Source organism: Antechinus flavipes, chromosome 5 (genome assembly GCF_016432865.1).
Source record: "Antechinus flavipes isolate AdamAnt ecotype Samford, QLD, Australia chromosome 5, AdamAnt_v2, whole genome shotgun sequence".
Lineage (NCBI taxonomy): Eukaryota > Metazoa > Chordata > Mammalia > Dasyuromorphia > Dasyuridae > Antechinus > Antechinus flavipes.
In genome coordinates, this window is record NC_067402.1 from 54,328,375 (window position 1) to 54,349,255 (window position 20,881).

The 20,881-nt window shown below is 36.7% G+C and overlaps 1 protein-coding gene across 2 annotated transcripts in view; it reads right to left on the reverse strand.

Annotated features, from left to right (window-relative positions):
- The window catches only part of NSUN6 (NOP2/Sun RNA methyltransferase 6), a 39,107-nt gene that overhangs the window by 1,919 nt on the left and 16,307 nt on the right, over positions 1–20,881 (reverse strand). For both annotated transcript variants that reach the window (XM_052000738.1, XM_052000737.1), the window contains exons 6-10: positions 18,763–18,844; positions 12,820–12,939; positions 9,733–9,871; positions 3,681–3,829; positions 794–919 (exon numbers count right to left, since the gene is read on the reverse strand). In XM_052000738.1, the coding sequence (XP_051856698.1) occupies positions 794–919; positions 3,681–3,829; positions 9,733–9,871; positions 12,820–12,939; positions 18,763–18,844 (616 nt within the window). The remainder of the gene's footprint in view (positions 1–793; positions 920–3,680; positions 3,830–9,732; positions 9,872–12,819; positions 12,940–18,762; positions 18,845–20,881) is intronic.

The following is a 20,881-nucleotide window of genomic DNA, read 5'->3' on the forward strand; positions in this document are numbered from 1 at the left end:
TTCTAGTGCCACATAAACTATGTTTAAAAGAATTGCACATGTTTAACCTCTATTGGATTACCTACTTTCTAGGGAAGGGGGAGGGAGAAAAATCTGGAATACAAGGTTTTTGCAAGGAAAAACATCAATAGTAACACATAAGGAACAGAAGTGAATCTGTAATACTTAATGTGTTTGGAATAATAAATTTTCTTCCAGGACTGAACTAAAACCCAAATATCACCATATAGAAATGTGACCAAAAAGTTGTCAGATTAAAACTGTACTAAGAACATAGTGTTCTAGGTGTAATCAAGTGCAAATTTTGTAAAAGTTTATATAATGACCTACAAAATATTAAACTTCTCCACCATTTTCCTATCTTGGCTACTGATCTTCTAAAGCCATAGTACTAGAAGGTCTGATCAACTTTGAAATGATATGAGGAAGACTGGGCACCATGTTCTCCCATGAACAATAAAGCACTTAAAGAAAAGGGCAAAAAACAACAAAAAAAAAAAAATCTCTTAGAAAATATTGAGGACAATGAGTAATAACAATAACTTCATCTGTAATAAGTACCCTCAGAGCCTATAATATTTTTATTATGGCTAACAAATGACCCAGGCTAACAAAAACGGTAACAACAAATTCTGAAAACATAATTCTCTCTTCAATTCTAGGTAGACTGGATTTTTCTGGTTGCAATTAGGGAGAGCCACTGAATCTCCAAATACTACTAAATAGTATGTGGAAGACTTCTAGGTATATGGAGCTACCAAAGAGCTAAGAGTCAATGGAAGTTCCTTCTTACCTGGGGCTGAAGCTGGAGACAAGGAAAAGCCTTGAGGGCCCAAGCAACCTGTTCTTCATTCTCTGCCAGGGTGACTGTACATGTGCTATAGACCAGCACACCTCCTGGCTTCAGCAGCTGAACTGCCTAAAACACAGTCCACATGAAGGAATCAATGCTTTTGAATAATCAGGCTGAATAAAATACTTACCAAGTTGGGCATTGGAACACATTAACAGGAATTAAAGGAAGAGTTTTCTAGGTAAGAGTGTGAAGGGGTTGATGAATGGTTTGAGGCACACAGCAGTCAGTCTTTTTTTACTTAACTAGTATTAGAGCCAAATCTCTCCCCTCCCAAAAGGGTGCACATTTAAATAAGATTATTTTCCACCTGAATATATTCTTAAACACTCCACACATTTACAAGAATAATTTTCTCCATTCTGCAAAGCAGTTTCACTCTAATCAGGCTGCAGGGGAGGTAAATTTCCATGCAAGTATCTAAGTTCCCAGTGTTTCCTGTGCCTAAGAAAAGGACAGTCCACCTAAGGGCAACAAAACCTTCGAGTTCACACCAAACCAAATAATGAACAAGAAATTCAATGCGACACTCCATTAAGTGACTCCTACCACAGAACTGCACAAAAGCAAGCTCTTATCAAGCATTTCCCTTCCCAGCAGTCCTCTACTACCTTGCCCTGAGATGCCTTCCAAAGAAAGCCCTGAAGATGCAATGTTCTGAGATTCAAAGATATGATGGAGAGTTGGGGGGGGGGGGGGTTTTAGTGCAGGAATCCATGTGATACAGGGTAACCACCCTCCCCAAAAATACATCATGGGATAGAGCCTGGCCCGAGCATAAAGCCTCAGTTTAGGAACTAGCTAGAGATGAATAAGTCAAAGGAAACACTGACCAGCACCAAAAATTATTGCAAATCTAAAGATCCTCCAAGGAAGGAGATAGTCATTCTGTGACAACTGCGAGCACAAACCCAAAGAAAAAACTGCCTTTCCACAGGGATTGCATGAATACCTAGAAAAAAATGAAGCAAAATATCAAAAAAAGAAAAAGAAGAAGAAAAAGAAATAAAAGCTCTGGAAAGAAGAAGGGAAAGGAAAAAATTTGGGGAAAAAAAAAAAACAGCTTGACCCCAAGTAACAAATTCCCTGAAAATGGTAACATATCAAACAAAAATCAATGATTCCATGAGTCAGTAAGGATTAGCAGAACAGAATCAAATAATTGGAAAAAAAGAAAATATAAGCTATCTGATATGAATTACTGAGGTTCATGTTTTAAAATATCTTTTTCCTTTCCCATTTAAGGTTTGTGGAATCTTTGGTAGTGGGGAAAATGCTATAATCTCGCCTCAATCCAGAGAGTTTATAGTGCATAGGGAAACCAAAACAAAACAAAAAGCAGTAGGGAAGATATAACAATTAGGAAATCAACTCTGTCCCTGCCATAGTGGCAACCAACAATGTATTATTTACCATAATCATTTATTTTCAAAAGGACAAAAGGTATTTTTAAATAAACTTTTCAAGAGAAGAGCCTTTTTGAGATGGGGGAAAAATATAAAAGAGACAGAACAGAGTATTTATACAAGGGAAAATATTTTTCTTAATTTTCTCTTCAAAACAGAGTAGAAAAGATGAAAGGGGAGAAAACACAAGTAACAAAAATAGTTATCTGGATTAACAAACAAAAGCAAAATGGATGTACCCTTTAGGGTTCAGGAGTAGTATAATAAATTGAATAAAAAACCTCTCACCTCTCTAAAGGGTTGACTTCCCTGTCTTATTAGAGTATAGTGAGTACTGTGCACACAACATATTTAACATTTTCTGGATGACTGAAACCCATCATGATCATAAGTCTAACTTAGGGAGACTTATTTATCCCTTATGATACCCCCCTGAAAACCTAATAAATTGAATAAAAAACCTCTCTAAAGGGTTAACTTCCCTGTCTTATTAGCGTATAGTGAGTACTGTGCACACAACATATTTAACATTTTCTGGATGACTGAAACCCATCATGATCATAAGTCTAACTTAGGGAGACCTATTTATCCTTATGATACCCCCCTGAAAACCTTTTTTTTTTTTTTAAACAGCTCTTCTGTCTTCTCCTTTACTTTGTAATGCCTCTGTCTCTATTCTCTTATGCAACCAAGAAATCACCAATCTTGTTATATCAGTACCTATTTTGTACACAAGGCCATGTCAATAAACTGCAAAAGGTCCTGAAGACAACAGCATCCCTTAGATAAGTCAAGCTCTGTAGTAATACTTCCCTCATAGCTTTTTGCAATTTTCTGATTCTCAGCTGTACTCGATTCAATCTTCAATTGAAAACTAGATAAATGATCCCCTCACTACAACCCTTGATCAAGAAGGAAAGCTGTAGAAAGCTGAAGAGAAAACTCTCCAGGGAAAAAAGAAAGAAAAAAGAAAATTTTCTCATCTGTCTGGCCTTTGTACATATCCATGAAAAGAGAAAAATTTCATGGGAACCAATGAATTTACCACAAAGAAAGCAAAACATTACTCACATTCAATTTTAAAGGACTAAGAAATAGCTATAAAAGCAGGTAATTCAAGCTGAATATTATGTCCTGAAATCTGTTATTTCTGGATAAGAGTTAAAAGGTATAAATTATATGTTTCTCTACATCAATGCACTGGTCATTTTTATAGTGAAAGCCTATTTCCCAATAGGCTGACACTAAAAGCATAAAATGTTTTTGAAAATATCACTGATATAACAGTAACCCATTTGCATAATTTTAAGGTTTACTCAAAAACATTTAGAGAACTAACTACAAGAACAGATCCTTGGTCCTCCAACAATGTGCCTCTTTGAAATGTAAAACTGAAATGATGCTGAACAATAAATACCTACCACTGTAAAGAGTTTCCTCTGTAACGGCTGATAAGATGTCACTTCCTTTAGAGTCCAGGTATAAGCCATGTTTGGTCTTTGTCCCATCCCACTACAGGGAGCATCAAGAAGAATTCTATCAAAGGACTCAGGTGAGAAGGGTGGTCCTCCTGTAATTGGAATTATGCATATGTTTCCAACTTACTCTTACAATTCTGTTACCAATGAATTTTAAAATATTATAAGTATCATTAGTAATAACAGGCCAAAAAGAGCAAAAATAACAGGCAAGTTTTTCATCTCGCCCAAAAAAACTAGTATGTTATCACTAGCTTAAACTTTAACATAGAATTGACATAGAACACTTGCTTTTAAAAACCAAAACTGTAATAGTAGTTGGCATGTGTGCCGATTACAATTTAATATCATATGAAAGGTCTGAGAAAAAGACAGCTTGCAGCCTAATTCCAGTGAGTAAGCAACTGTAAATAAGTCCCAGAGTCTGGAACCCACTCCATCTAATTCTAGATCTGGCATGGCACAAAACCAAGGCAAAAAAATTTTAAAAAATAAAAAAATAAAAAACACCCAAAGAGATGGTTTCTGAGGATGTGCTCCTAGCACTCAACTTTAATGACCTTTATTCCAAGGATACACTGAAGGAGTCCTGTCTTCACTGGAGCAGATTTTACATTAAAGGGCTGAACCTTTTCTGCACTCCCCCACTCACACACACGTGGCATGGAACTCCCTGCTTCCTTGTTTGATACAAAAAACCACAATCTGGCAACCAGATTAGGGAGTCGGGAAGCCCCGAGTTCAAATGCAGCCTGAGGCACTGTATTAGCTGTGTAACCTTGGACGAGTCTCTTTGCTGCTGCTTGTCTCAATTTCCTCACCTGTAAAACAGGGATCAAAACAGCATCTGCCCACCTTACAGAGTCCTTGTGAGATCCAATGATATAATCATTGTAAAGCACTTAGCGTGGCGGCTGACACACGGTGGGTGCGACCTAAGTGCTTACCCCTGGTCCTGTCCTCACTAGCCAGAGGTCCACAGGAGGCTCGTCCACTCCAATCCTCTCATTTTACTGACATGGAAGCTGAGGCCCAAAGAGATGGCCCACCTTGCCCAGAACCCCCAGATCTGCCCAGGCCCAAGGCTGAGACTACTCTGCTGCCACACGGCCTCAGTTCATCTGACCTTCCTTCTTTACTAGCCTATCCTCTCAACTTCAGAATGTCTTTTTCATCTTCACTCTTTCTCTAGTTCTTCCAGCTTGTCTCCATTAAATCCTGTTTATAACCCTCTCCTGCTTGCAAGGCAGACAGTAAACCACTGGAGATACAAAGGCAGTCCAAGCTGGAATCTTCTCAAAAGTAGCTGGCAGGTCCTGGAATCACATCTACAGACAAGCAAAAGAACCAGGCCTACAGCCAAAAATACCATATCCAACAAAATTATCTATAATCCTGAATGGGAAAAAATGGACCTTTAACAAACTTGGAGATTTTCAGGACTTTCTACCAACCAAACCCAAACTTAATGGAAAAATTAACATATAATAGCCAATATCAAAGATCTATTTTAAGGAACCAACATGGACAAACTGCTTAAACATGGATAATTTTTTTTAACATGGAAAATGTGTATTATATGTTTAAGATTCATAACAACAGAATAGCTCAAAAGAAAGATTGGGGCAGAGTTAAGTTAAAAATAGCAATCATGTTATACAAATGAGATGCAGAAGAATAGACACAGAGGCATTAGAAGTGGGAGAAGTTCTTGTAAGAACAAAATATCTTACCAAGAACTCCACCACTGACTCACTGATGAGTACAGAAGAGATTTATTTTACATTCTTGCAAGAATGAGTAGAGAGACCTTTGTAACTCCAAAAGTAGCATTTATTTCCTATCCTGAAGCATAGGCCCCTGCCCTGATTCCTTATTAATTGATATTACAGAAGTTACATGACATGAATCTCTACCTTTTGTTGCATAGTCAGTCCCTCCCTGAAGGAGTTTCAATTCTAGAAATGGGAAGGTAAGCTCTACCTTTTGATTACTCCTTGATGTCCTTGTGGGTTTCAATTTTCTAATTTAAATTTCATTTCTTTGATTTTCATAACTGTGTAAACCAAAAATGCCCAACCATTTCTCACAATTTCCACCATCCTTCCTTTTTTTTTTTTTTTCTGGGACAATTGGGGTTAAGTGACTTGCCTAGGGTCACACAGCTAGGAAGTGTTGAATGTCTGAGATCACATTTGAACTCAGGTCCTCCTGACTTCAGGGCTAGTGTTCTATCCATTGTACCAACTAACTGGCCCCTCCCCCCTTTTTTTTCTTTTTAATACTTTGGTTTCTACATCCTTTTCTAATACCTCAAATTTGGCTAATACTTTCTCCATCCCACTTCAGAAAAGTCTATTAATGCCTACACAGACTTCCTTACACAGGATGGATAATCAATCCCTGAATTCTCTGCTAATTCTGATAAGGCTATACTAGGAGTGAAACTACTTTCAATTACAAAACATGTTGCTCCTCTTCCTGCCATTAACCTTTCTACAATCATTCTATTTTCCTATGCCATTCTACTAGTGACATCTAACTACTCTGCTATGCCCTTCATTGCTTCTCTGTGTGATTTATCTAGTAATATTTACTTAGCAGAGTGGGAATCATCCAGAGCCAGAACTAGATTTCCAGCCTTGAATTCATCTGTTACTGTCCTTGACTTAATTCTTCCTGATTCACTTTCTTACTTTGAGGTAAGCCAAGGTAAAAGGAATAGATGATTGGATCGGAGACAGTAATTGTCTTGAATTGCCCATTCAATTCCTAGGCAAAGCAGATTTGAGAGCGCTGCTTTCACAGTATCACCACCCAAGGTTTGCTTGGGGCATGCTCACTCAAGAAGATGCCAGAGCTACCCTGAGTTACCTTCCACTCGGGTACATGCCGCTATAATCCCTAGATTTTGGAATCTTTCACCCTGCCATGAATGGCAAGCTAGCTGATCTCCAGCGGCTAGGGACCAGTAAAATGACTTTCCCACTGATGTCACAAAATATTCTAAAAATTACATCCCTCTAAGAAAACTTGACTACATTAAAATCTTCTTCTCTAAACCATAAGAAAGATATTTCAGCTTTAGTTTCAATAATCAATAAAATCCAGGTCCCGCAGACAGTTCTATCAATTATTTTTTTACATTTACATAAAGTCCTTTAAGACCCTTATTTAGCAAAGACATATATATCTAGCAACACACAGATGACTAAACCAAGCTGCTCATTTACCTAATTATAAGGCAATGATTACATATCTTCAAATCAAAACCAGCAAGATATTATATATACTTAAACTGTGCTTATGGCTTCTATTGACCAGTCATTTGAATTACAGAAATTTGCTTTAAGAGAAAAAAGCAGGGGCTACCTAATAGCCAATTTAGGAATCCTTTAGAGTAAATTAATGGTAATCCTCTCAAATGATGGGTTTCATTACTTAATTCAGATAATCATTCTCAAATTCAAAACTCAAAACAGTATCAATTGTAATCCCCAGAGATTTCATCCAGATAGCAAGTTTCACTAATCAGAGGTTTTTATATCCTAATCCCATGCGCCTGCAGAGTACCACAGCCAAAACTAGATGCTTAGGCTGTCAGGTTGAAATGCTGCCCTAGGTACTTGCAGAAAGCACATTAAACAATGAGCCCATGATACACCTAATAAATTGGATATTTATTGAAGGGTTTTGAAATAACCATATTCAAAGAATTTGCAGTTAACTAGAAACCTAACAAACTTCTCTTAGAAGTTCCTTGCATTGCTAAGCAGTAGATCCTGTGATATTACAAATGACTTTGCCTTAAAACAACCACAGACTTGAAAAATAAAAACATTCAGTTATTAATACTGCATAAACGTAAGCTATTCCTTTAAATAACAGAAGCAATTAATGCTAAAGTAATTTCATTTACCTGGGGGGAGGAGGATGAACTCCAGAGAGTAGGCTAGTTTTCTCACTTTCAAGGAGCAGCCACATCCAGTGAGAGAAAGATGGACTAAGCCTTCACTTTCCCAAGTCAACAGATCATGCAAATAACTAAATTAGTTTTCAATCCTAAATTTCAGATTAACTACCAAAACTCCCAAAGTGAAGAGACTAGAATTCTGTACCCAGAACCAAGCTTCTTCCAAACCTGATCAGTTCACACAACAGGGGAATGGACCCCAGAGCAGTGGCTGAAATCTACCTCCCCTGTTTTAGTAATCATATTATACAAATGAAGTGCAGAGGAAGAATAGACACAGAGGCACTGGAGGAAGGAGGGCTCGTAGTTCTGAAAACTGACTCACATCAGGAATGAGTTCAATAGGCAACGCTACATATAGACCATGAAGGGTACAACACACTCCAAAATCTATAAAGAAATAAAGAGGGCAAGGATGGGCAAAGAAGTATGCAAAGGGTGAGGGAAGGTTAAGTAATAGCAAGGGAAGTTAAGAAGCAGAATTAAAGCAGAGTCAGCAAGGATAGAAAGGTATGTGTATACACATAAATATATCTTTGTTTGACTATAACATGCTTGGGGAAGGTGGGGGAATGAAAAAATAAAGCAAAAAAAAGTGCACAGCAGAGAACAACCTACAAGTAAAGAAGAGACTGACACTTTTCTACTATTTTGTATCTTTTCTTGAAGTGTGTGTGTGTGTGTGTGTGTGTGTGTGTGTGTGTGTGTGTGTAAAGTTGAAGTGTGAGAACAGGCTAAAAAAGTGGTTTATGTGCAGAGGACATGAGCCCTCTACTCTATTTGACAGACCACGAGGATCAGCTGGAGGTATGAGAGATTCCGAGATGATTCGGACAATGTATTAGTAAGAGGGGCAGCAGAAACACCTGTGTGGGGTAGTGCTGGCCTGGAGCTGCCAGCCCTGAGGTGACTGAAAGTATAAGAAACATGGCAGCAGCAGAAAAGGAAACCTGACAGCTGATGGGATCTGGGAGAAGTAGGACTTGGGAGAACAACCCTTGGGCACACTCAACTCAAGGGGCCAATGAAACGGCCAAGAAAATCCAGGAGATACTACAGGAATGGAAGCCCAGGAAAAGGCAGATGGGGAGGTACAGACTTGAAAGCCACCCACCCAGAGGTGACAAGGTAAGGGATCAGAAGATGACCAAGGATTATTTTCAAGAAAGAAAAGAAAATGGCCAAAATAAGAATCCTCAAAGGCATGCAATCCAGAAGTCACAGGAGAAGGGACTGTTTCATGCTTTCCAAGGCTCCATGACCAAGCTGAGCTGGATGACCTAGATTTAGACTTGATCTTATTACTGGTTTATTTTAACTAGCAAGTAACAAATTCCCTTGACAAGCCTAGAAATAGGACAGCCAAGAACACCATCAGTTTAAAATGTAATCATTCATAAAAGTTTTACAGATAGGGCTATGAAAAACTGTCACCTTTACAATGTCACAAACAGCTTGAAGAGAAATAAAAACAGTGTTACATAAAGCTTGGTGAGAGATCCAATTAAGCCAGATATCTCCAGACTACTTAAGGATGAAACTAGGAGGACATTCATTTCACAAATGAAAAGTGAAAAAATCTATAAAGATTTCCATAACAAAAATGTCTTCCATCAATGATGTGTAATTTTTAAAAACAAATTCATCACATTAAAAATGTCATATTAAAGCAAAATAGGTGAGAACTTAAAAATAAGTGAAAATGAGCAAAGTAGCTGAGATCTTAAAACAAACAAAAAAGCTTGCATAATAATAGGTTTTTGTGATAACTGGAATTAAAATGAAGGCCTCTTAAAGGTAGAGGGTTTGTAGGGTTCAAGTGTATGTTACTGCACAAGGAATAATGAAGAAATGAAGAGAAAAGTAATTAAAATAAATCCACTGTGCTAAAGTATCCTATTTTCATTGTTAAGGATTCACGGATTTATGGAGGCTAACATGCTCTTTTACACCATAGCAAAATAGCAAAACAAAAATAATATTTATCTTTAAAATCCCATTTTGGAAGCTTTTAAACCTTACCTTGTCCATTCTCTACCTTCCCAAGTGCTTTTGTGCCATTATAGCAGAAGGCCCTGATGCAGTTCAAATGTAATAATGCAGCATTTTGCTTTATTTTTTCTACTTTATTGGGTATTTTGTCCAGTGCTATTACTTCACCCTACAGAAATTTTAAAAATGAAAACAAATCCAATACAGTCATGAGAAATTTTAATATGTAAAAACCCCTAAGAAAGTAATAGTCTTTCTGCCCCTCATTCCTAATTTTAAGAACAAATTTCATTAAACAAATACATTAGTTTCACATAAACTATTATAATAAAGGCAGTAAACATATGAATAGCTAAATATTTTAGTGCTTTTCTTTTATAAAATGTTTGCCAACAGGATACACTTAACTTGAAAGATTGCTTAATTTTAAGAAAAAAATTCCCTTAATCTGAATAAAACTGGAAAGGTAAACAAAAAACACAATTTTTAATCAAAGCTCAAAAAGAAACATAAATAATAATATTTGCAAAATGTCAAAAGGAATTTTGGGATAAGATATACCTTCTTATATGTGAACAGAACAATGATTACCCTATTGGATGACAATGTACCCTGCTCACTTCATTTATACCAATAAAATATTTTTGAAATATTAAAGACATTCATATTTTGTTAAGCATTTTTCATTTTCTTACTCCATAACTTAGAGGGATTTGGAGAGCTTGGACAGTGTTTAAAAGACAAAGGATTAAAGAATAATATTTTTGATGATTAATGACACAAACTAATAGTCTTAAATATGTGAGGAACAATAATATATAGATAAATAAGAATGATGAGCTGACAAAGATTTAAGAAATTGGAAAAATCCTTCTCTAAAGGATTTATTTTAAAAACAAACACCAAACTCTTATTCTTAACCCCAAAGTTTTTTTCTTTCATTTGACCAAAAACAAAAATACCAAAAATTGGCTAATTGAAAGATATAAAGTTAAGATTTGGAATACGATTTTTGGCTAATTTTTCCCTAAGTTTTCTCTATGCATCTTCACTACACTGTCCTATTTATACAGAGAAGCAATTTGCTAATAAAAAAAAATAGCAATTAAAAGATATGCTTTTATTTAAATAAATCTGATATACTACAATACATAAATTCAATAGGATACTATTCACTTTTCTAAATTGTTGACTTCTGGATTACTTTACATGGCAAACTGTGAATGTGCTTAGGGTAGGGCTTAATTTAAACAAAAACGTGCACAAAACAAAGCTACAGCATAAAGCAAGGCAAATGTAAAATCAGTTCCACTGGTACTTTATACTGTTTGCTGAAATAGGATTGCTCAATCTTCAAAGAATTACACTGCATATATTAATTTTTCTATATTTAAGATCTCTTTCTTGAGGTAATTTAGTAGGATTGGTTTCAAATGTAATTCTCTATAACATGATTTGGCATGATATTTTAAGTTGTTCAGAAAAAAATATTAATAAAATTCTAGATAAACAGACTGTGAAAATACTAATGATGAATAGACTGAGTCTGAAAATTAGTGGATTATGTAATTTACCCATTCTAGAATTTCACTTTTCTAATGTAATATATTTTGTCTTCCTGAATGATGTCACTTACCTAATCAATTAATAAGAAGGACTACAAATTACCAGAAAAAAATTTCAGAACTATATTAGCCAAAACAAAATAGAATATGACACAGACAATGAGGTTTATTTTCTCTTGCATTTCTGAGAGAATATAACTGCTATTAGGAAAGACAACTTCATTGAATGGAGAATTTTTTGAGATGTGGAATTTAGAGAAAAGAGATGGCAAGTTGAAAGCATAAGCTTCTGGAAGGCAGAAGGAAGAATTAGTGTAGAAATCTTGTGGGGAGCATAATTGCCGATCAAAAAAATAAATACTAAGACTGAAGTGCAGTAGTCAAATTCTAGTTGAGATTATATAGTATCTATCTCCAGTCAACTAAGTACTTATATTCCAAGCTCTAGAAACACAAGAACAAAAAATGAATAAACTTTTACTCACTATAGGCTTATATTCTAATGGATTTACAACTACATCTACAAACAGATTTAGCATAAATTTAGCATAAATATAAAGTTTATATACAGAATAGTTAAATCCAAGACATTGGGGAGGAAAGGCTTTAAGCAGGTGAGGGAATGAATAAAAGTTTTATGCAAAAGATGTTGCCTGGGGATGCACCTTAAAGAAAAAGAAACACCACATGAAGCTGAAAGATGGTTCCATTCCAGTCACAGGGGATGGCCAGTGCAAAAGTACCAAGACAGGGGATGTAAAATCTTGAGACAGGAACAACAGTGAAGAGCAAGAAAGAGTCTGTCTGGCTGTGCTGGGATGAGACTTTGTAAAGAGAAGTTGATATTTTAGGGCAACTAGAAGCTCCTGGAGTTGGTTGAGTCTTGGAATGGGTCACAGGGTCTGATCAGGGTTGACAGCAATGTAAAGAAAGGAGTGGATGAGGAGGTAAGGAGACCAATGATCTCCATGGAGGGGATGAGGGCCTGAGGTAGGGGGCAGTTGGGTTAGCAGCAATGAGGCCAGAAGCAAGGTATCTCTTGAACCCCAGACCTACATCTCCAGCTACTCTTGGAGGAAATCTAACCACCCAAGTCCAAAGTCCTTTCCTTCTGATTTAAACATTTCCACCTGGGACAATGTCATTGTTATCACTGCCACTTCCCTGCCCTTCTCCTCTCTCACAGCTAATTAGTTACAGCTCTCATCAATTCCACCTCTGCAGCATCTCTTGTCTCAGTTACCTCTTCTCTAATCTCAATGCCATTATCCTGATACAGCCCACCTACCAGTCCCTAAGGAAATAAAGAAAAAAGAGAATTCACAATCATGTACATTTGTTCCAAGTTTTCAAAATAAAAAGAGATACAGAACTCCTATATTTAGGATCTATTAAAGAACTGTATGTATCCTCACTATTTCAAGATAACTTTTTAACTGTTCATTTTAACAATGAAAATAAATTAATCCTCACATAAGTCAGAAGATCCCTCAATTGACTTAAGACCACTCTTCCTCATCTAACCATACAGTCTCCTTGAGAGCAGTCTCACCTGATCATGCATTAATGCTGCAATATGAGTTGTTTTGCCTCCAGGTGCTGCACACATATCCAGAATCTTCTCTCCAGGCTGTGGATTCAAAACATGGCTTACCACTGCTGAGGGCAAATTCTAAAGACAGCAAAAGAGAAATGTAATGTTTAATTAGTTATAATTACCACTCAAATGTCTTAAATGCTATCATATTAAAAATGAATACAAATATATTCCTCAATCACAAGTACCAGGTATCTGCGTCTTTCTAAGCCCTAATAACGAAAAGAAATTCAAGCATTTTTTTTCTCCCCATAAAATTTCCTTCACCAATGAGCACCACTGAATACCAAGTAAGTTGTAATGCCGGAGAAACTGAGGCAAGATAGAGATTAGAGAATATTTAATATTTTATTTGAAAGGGAGAGATTTACTGAGACCAAATGGATCCATGGTTTGGTCCCAGGGCTGAATGAAACTATCATCTCCAAGAATCCAGGACACAATGTGAATTCTCAATGATATATATAGACGTGGCTCAGAACAGGGAGTAGACTGAAGCAGGAGTGGAGTCAGGGTGCTGAGAGCAGGAATATGATAGGGTGGGGTGAGCCACCAGAAATGGGGATGACATAATGGGGGAGGCACCCCAGAGATGGGGAGAGGTATCTTGATAAGATGATATCTGATATTCTAATAGCTTGGGATGGGCAGAGGCATTCTGCTTATTTTAAATATAAGATCTTTTATCCTTATCAAATATTCTGATTAAAAGGGAAGAGTGGTTTTGCAAGATTGAGCAGAACAATTAGAAAGTGAGACGAGACAATTTAGGGAGAATGAGTCAGGATAATTAGGGAAACTGAGTCAGGACAATAAAAGAGAACTGTGGCATAACAAAGTTAGTGACTTGCTCTTTAAAGTAAATTTTCTAATACTCTTATTAACAAATTCTGGCAATGTGATTAATTTGCATTATCTAGAATTTAAAATACTTATTGTTGTATATGGATAGATATTCTAGGGCTTTCAAAAATGGCTATTATTGTATTGGACTACCTGCCATCTAGGGGAGATGGAGGGGGGAAGGAGGGGAAAATCTGGAACAGAAGGTTTTGCAAGGGTCAATGTTGAAAAAATTACCCATGCATATGTTTTGTAAATAAAAAGCTATTAATTAAAAAAAAGGGAAAAATGGATATTAGAAAAAGTGAGTATGCCTTTTTCTATATCTGAATTCATCACAAAGGTACATTTAAAGCCATGCCTGTCTTCCATGACTATTTTTCTTTTTAAAGTTTTATTGATATACTTTTCATAACACTAGAATTTCTTCCACTATCCCTCCTTTTCCCTTATTTAATATTTCATTTTTCCCCAGTTACATTTAAAACAATTATTTTTAAAATTTTGAGTTCCAGATTCTCTCCCTCATTTCTACTCCCCAATAAGTACATATGAAGTTATGTAAAATATACCCCTTCTTTTCCTAGAGCCATAAAGAAATAATATCTAAGAAGAAAAAAGAAGAAAAGAAAAATATGAGCAAAACCAACAAAACAAAAAGTCTGAAAACCTATGCCATGTTCCACATTTATGGACTTCCCATGCCTTGAAATAAATTTTGTAAGGATGTTTTTCACATACCTTTTCATTTAGGTCATTTTTGAAATTTATAATTTTGCAACATTCAGTTGCACTTAAAAAAAAATTTTTTTTTAAATAAAACTAAAAAGAAGTAGGTGAAATGTGGTTTTAAGCTTCTATCATCACCTGGAAAGGATATAGTTTTTTTCTAATGCTAAAATCAAAACAAAATCAAAAATCCCAAAGTATTTTATTACAGAAGATTAGGATAATTACTACTACAATTACTACTATCAGAGTGGGATTATAAAGTATGTAACATGCTTAAATACACCATCTCATTGAGTTCTCACAACTACCTTTTAAAATATGCACTTCAAGTATTATCATCAACATTTTACAATTGGGGAAACTGAAGTTCGGGCTAATTTTCCAAGACAACAAAGTTTCTGGAATAGAATTCACACAGAGAACAACCCCAAATCCAAACAACAGGCAGCTTCCAGATTAGTGGGTAAAGAAGGCCCTTTCAAACACACTTAACTAAAGCAATTTACATTTACAAGGTTATTTGATCCCTTTGAAATTCTGATTCAATCAGGATGCTTATCAAGCAGGCCAGGAAGGAAAAGGTTGAGGAAATTAATTATGCCTCTACCAGAGCAGTATTAGAAAACAATTCTCACATTTCTTTTATTTCCCCCAATTTTAATTATCATTTGTCAAAGAAATATAGAAGAAAAGTAGCAAAGATATTTATTCTTAATGCTTAAAGTTCACCAAATTTATTCAAATACTGAGTCATTCTTCAATTTAAGCACATATAACCATTTCATCAATGGCTGATTATATTCAGAAATGTTCACAAAATATCTAGGATTGCAAAATACTAGTTTAGTAATAAAGATGTTAATGTTTGAGAAGTGGAGGCAAGGAGCAATTAAAGTAATTTTTATTTTTAAACTATAAGTAATTAAATTAGTGGATAATTTAGGCACCTAAAATATGTTGGAAAATACACATCAGGGGAAAGGTACCAAAGAGACCTAAAGACTGCTTGATCATGGTGAAGATGTTAAGCACCCTATTCTAGGCCAGACCTAACCTAGCATCAGACTCACAAACCAGTTCTAAGAAACTAGACATAAGGGACTACTCACTCCTGAAATCACCTTTTTGAAATGAAGATCCAAAGTAATACAAAAGAAGAAAGAAAGGAAACACCCAATGACCAAGTGCCTCCTGCACTGTGCAAAGTGCCTTACAAAGGTGACCTCATTTGATCCCAACTGGATAGGTGAGGCAGCTATGGCGACCAGGGATTCTGTGACTGTCCCAGGGTCACACAGCAAGTCCAGAGCTGCGTGTGACTCAGGTTTTCCTCAGAGCAGCCGCAGTGCTCTGTGGACTGGGCATCGTAGGGCTGCCCTCCGCCCCAGTGGAATCCACACTCCCACCCTTTTGTGGTCTCATCTGTATGGGGCCCACATGCAGATGCAGATCCCCACAGGAAATCACAGGTCAAGGAAATGTTTCCTAGCACAATCACCAAGCTTTTATTAAGCACTTGGGAGAAATTATGCTCAGCACAGGGAATGCAAAAGGAAAAAACTTGTTCCTGCTCCCAAAGAGTTCAATTTGAATCAGAAGTCATGAAAAGAACTGCAAGTACAGAAGAGCAGCTAGGCAGCACAGACAATAGAGCGCCAGTCTGGAGTCAGGAAGACCCGAGTTGAATCCAGACTCAAACACCTACTAGTGGCAGGACCCTAGGCAGGCCTGTTGGCCTCAGTTTCCTTATCTGTAACCTAAGCTGCAAAAGAGTTGGAACTTGCAAACCAATCTGCAATCTTTGCCATAATACACTGAGTCCTCAAGGAAACCAAAGAAGTGAAGAGAGGGCTTCTTGCCGGGTGCTAGTGGACAGTGCCCTGGGACTGATAGATAGTGGCCCTGGGACTGAAGATTAAGGGGAGTAAGGGGAAGGAGGGAAGGCACTTCAGAAGACTGACTCCAGCAGCTCAGCGAGGACACACTTAAGGCAGAAACCAAAAGGCCACCCATAGGGATCTGAGCATGAGGTGACCAGGGCCTGAGAAGCAGGCGCAGACCGGAGGACGTCTGTGGGATATAGAAGCAGCATGGCACTGTTGGGGAGGCACATGGGGCCCCCAAAAGGCACAGGACAGAAAGGCCTTGGCGGCTGTCTTACACACGCCTGGTTGGAGAAGCCCCCAAGGCAGCTGGTCACATTGGGCCAGACAGCAGGAGAGAGACCAGGGCAGTCTCAGCCCGAGAAGCAACTGACAGGATGAGGGCCGCCAAGAATCCCAAAAGGGGTATTCTTAGGCTTCTGGCCCTCTTCTGAATACAAAGGACTTCTCATGATCATACTTTTAAAAACACAAAATCATAAAGGAAACCAAACTCTATTAGTATACTGTTAACAAAAATATTTTAAAAAACAAATTCACAAATGCCATATTAGGAATCCCTCATAAAAAGAGAAGAGCAGCAGATCTACAAGAGTTTTAGGGAATATCTAATTAGTGGGCAGGTCCTTCATGAAGACCCCACAGAGAAAGAAAAGCAGAAGGAATATCAGGAGAGAGAAGTCTCAAACAAGTCTGGAAAGTGAAAGTATCCAGGAAGGGAGGGTGCAGTGGGACAAAGAACTAAAGCAATATTAGGATTTTGGAAAGATTATTAGATTTGTTAATTATGAAATTACCAATAACTCCACATGGAAAAAGGTTGTGAAGCCCTGAGAGGAAAGGAAGTTTTGATAATTCATTGTGTTAGGTGGCTTTCTCAAGAAGTGTGAGAAGGGGAAGCAAGATAACAGTCGGGCTAAGTGGAGCCACAAATCAATTAGAGAGACACAGTGATCCATGAATGGGAATGAGATCAAAAAAAGAACAATGGGATGGAGTTGTGAACTGATTTAACCATTCTGGAGAGCAATTTGGAACCATGCCTAAAGGACTATTAAACTGTACATACCTTTTGACCCAGCAGTGTTATCTACAGGATCTGTATCCTAAAGAGATCATAAAAAAAGGGAAAGGACCCATATGTGCATAAATGTTTGTGGCAGCCTTTTTTGTAGTGGCAAGATACTGGAAACTGAGTGGATGCCCATCAGTTGGAGAATGGCTGAGTAAGTTATCGTATATGAATATTATGGAATATTATTGTTCTATAAGAAACAATCAGCAGGATTATTTCAGTGAGGTCTGGAGAAATTTATATTAACTGATGCTGAGTGAAGTGAGCAGAACTAGATCATTGTACATGACAACCACAAGACTATACAATGATCAATTCTGGTGGGCGTGGCTCTCTTCAACAATGAAATTATTTCAGGCCTGTTCCAATGATTTTGGTATGAAGAGAGCCATCTACACCCAAGGAGAGGACTGTGGGAATTGACTGTGGTTCACAATATAGCATTTTCACTCTTTTTGTTGTTGTTCACTTGCATTTTGTTTTCTCATTTTTTTTCCTTTTTTGACCTGATTTTTCTTGTGCAACACGATAACTGTAGAAATATGTAAAGAAGAATTGCACGTGTTTAACATATACTGGATTGCTTACCACTTAGGGGAGGGGGTAGAAGGGGAGAAATTTGGAACACAGAATTTTGCAAGGGTCAGTGTTAAAAATCATCCAGGCATATGTTCTGAAAAAAAGCTTTAATTTAAAAAAATTTAAAAAAAAAAAAAAAGGACAATGGGGTAAAAGATTTGAGAGAATAATTTAGAATGCAGCTGAACTGTTTCAACAAGAGGTCCACAAAGAGAAGGAAGGAGAGTATAGCCAGTACAGAGGTGATGGCCTAGGAAAAAAACTAAGAGATAGAGATCACAGAGAGAATGAAGAAGAGGAAATCATAAGGCACAGGGAAAAAAGAATAAAATTGTGATCAAATAATGAGATTTCTGAGTTCATAAACAACAAAGTAAACTAATTGTTGGTCAAGACAAAATAGTTTGACCATCTCTGTGTGTAGCTTGTTAGTTAAAAAAAAGGAGAAAGTTGGCAAAATTACATTTACCATTAATCCAAAATTAAGTTGGAAAATATAAAAACAGATTATGTAGGATTTACAACACCAAACAGGAGCTTAATTGCTTATTATGTGCCAGGGATCCTGCCTTCAAGGAACTTACATGTTAATAATGGAAATAAATATAAAAAAAGAAACACATATAATCTAAAAGGGGAGTAGGGAAAATATACCAGAAATGGCTCCCTATAAATGTTGAGTCTTGTCAAAAACCAAAGATTCTAGGAATTGAGATGAGAAATGAAAGCATTCTAGGCTTTATTCTACATTTAAGTATTACAAAATGATTTTATATAGATACTTACCTGCAGAAACAAGGCACTGGACAGTACATTGTCAAATGAAGGGCTGAGATATACTGGTTCTGTCATTCGTATACCTATGCCTCTGAAAAGTAAGAATACTTACATTAATCTGACTTAAATTATCTATTTATACTCAGTTTATATTTCTAAGAAAGCAGTAGACATAGTGAAACAAAGATATGTTTTTTAGCCTTCATGAAATCATACAACCCAAACATTTTAAGAAAAGTTTATTTTGATTTGTTTTAATTTTTGCTAGTAATTTTGTGGGATAATTTGAGAAAATTCTTCAGGGAATGAGCTTGTTTTCTTAATTTTTCACCTAACTATAAATGACACCATAATAAAATTTCCCAAGCTTTTAATGAACCTAAAAGCAATGAATACCTGAATCTATATCTATATTTAATATAACACAAAGTAGTAATCATAAAATTTATGATCATCCTATAAATATTAACTAAACTATGGATATTTTAAATATTAAATTTTGACAGACCATATGGAAAAATTGTATTCTATCAAGGAAATTCAAAAAATAAATTAAGTTAAAAGGCAAAAAAGTTACTTCTAGTGAGAAGAATGAAAAGAATGGCTTAACGGGTCTTCTTGTAGAAGAAAAAGAAACTGATAAAATGGGCTTTTATCATAATGCCCAAAAGAAACTTAATATTTATAGTATTTATTATTCTCACACATATTCATATTTGTTCAGCATAATATTTGTAGTATTTATCCTGGTTATTCTGGTCTGTAGTATTTATGAGCCAAAGAAAAAGTTACTATGAAAATATTTGCAACTTATACATCAATATCTAATGAAAAAGAAAATTCTATGTAGATCTAAGATTCTCCAAATTGAATCAATATATATTCTGATACTCAGTAACTTCAATGCAAAGTGAGGCATAAAGTAAATTGGTTAAGAATGTGAGGAAAAAAAAGGATTCCTCATGCTGTCTCACAGAATCCCTCTTCTACTTCAAGATGCAAAACAATCACCATCTTCTACATAAGGCTTTTCCACATCCGTTTAGCTGCTGGTGCCCCCTTTCTCAAACTATGTGTATATATGTATATCTATGTATGCCAATATGTATTTTTATTTATACACACACATTCTGCTTCGTGTATATTGGTACTACTAACTTAATCTGTCTGAACTATTGGATTCTAGACTCCAAATAAGCTAGAATTTTATGATCTTATTTTGATCTTATAATGGCTTGAGCCAAATAAAGAAAAAGAATTCATGTAGATAATTTGGGAAAAGTTTGGACTTGCAAAGCAGGTCAGAGCTTTGATTAAGAATGGAGAAACAAGGGCAACTAGGTGGCACAGTGGATAGCACCAGCTCTGAAATCAGGAGGACCTGAGTTCAAATCTGATCTCAGACACTTAACACTTCCTGGCTGTGTGACTCTAGGCAAGTCACTTAACCCCAATTGCCTCGGGAAAAAAAAGAAAGAAAGAAAGAATGAGGAAACAATGAAATTCTGAAGAAACTAAGCAAAATTAAAAAGATAACAATTTGCAGGCCTAAATATTGGTCCAAATTCAATGGGCTGAAAAAGCAGGATAAGCTCAATTAGGGAGACAGAGTCATGAAAAAAGTCAGAATGTGTCACTTGTCCAGCCCAGTTCTGCAGAGATTAGGTGGGGGAGTCTAGAGCCCTTAAGGATGGGGTCAGGTCAGGAGTGATACCCTCCAAAGCCCTAAGAGAACCTGGATATTTAGATCAAGAAGAGGTCCCAAAACTCATACTGGAGCACCTCTAGACCCACATCAAGGCACTGTGACATGGGGTAACTAGAAGCTGGGCAACCCATTCTCAAGTTCCAAGATGCAGACCCAGTATGGCCTGAGGACAGGACATGTGGCCCAGGGTGACATTTCTGGACCAGGAAGGCCCCAAAATTCAGACCTCCAGCACAAGGCAAGATCTCATTTCTAGTACCTAGCCCAGACAGCAGAGAAATGTAACTAGAACAAAAATCCCAAAGCAAAAAGGACTGTAATATTCTTCTACTGAGAAGCAACACAGTCTTTCAGCTAGATGAGAGGGACAGAATCTAGCAACAATCTAATGTTCAAGCCAGGAATTTGCAGAGCACAGAC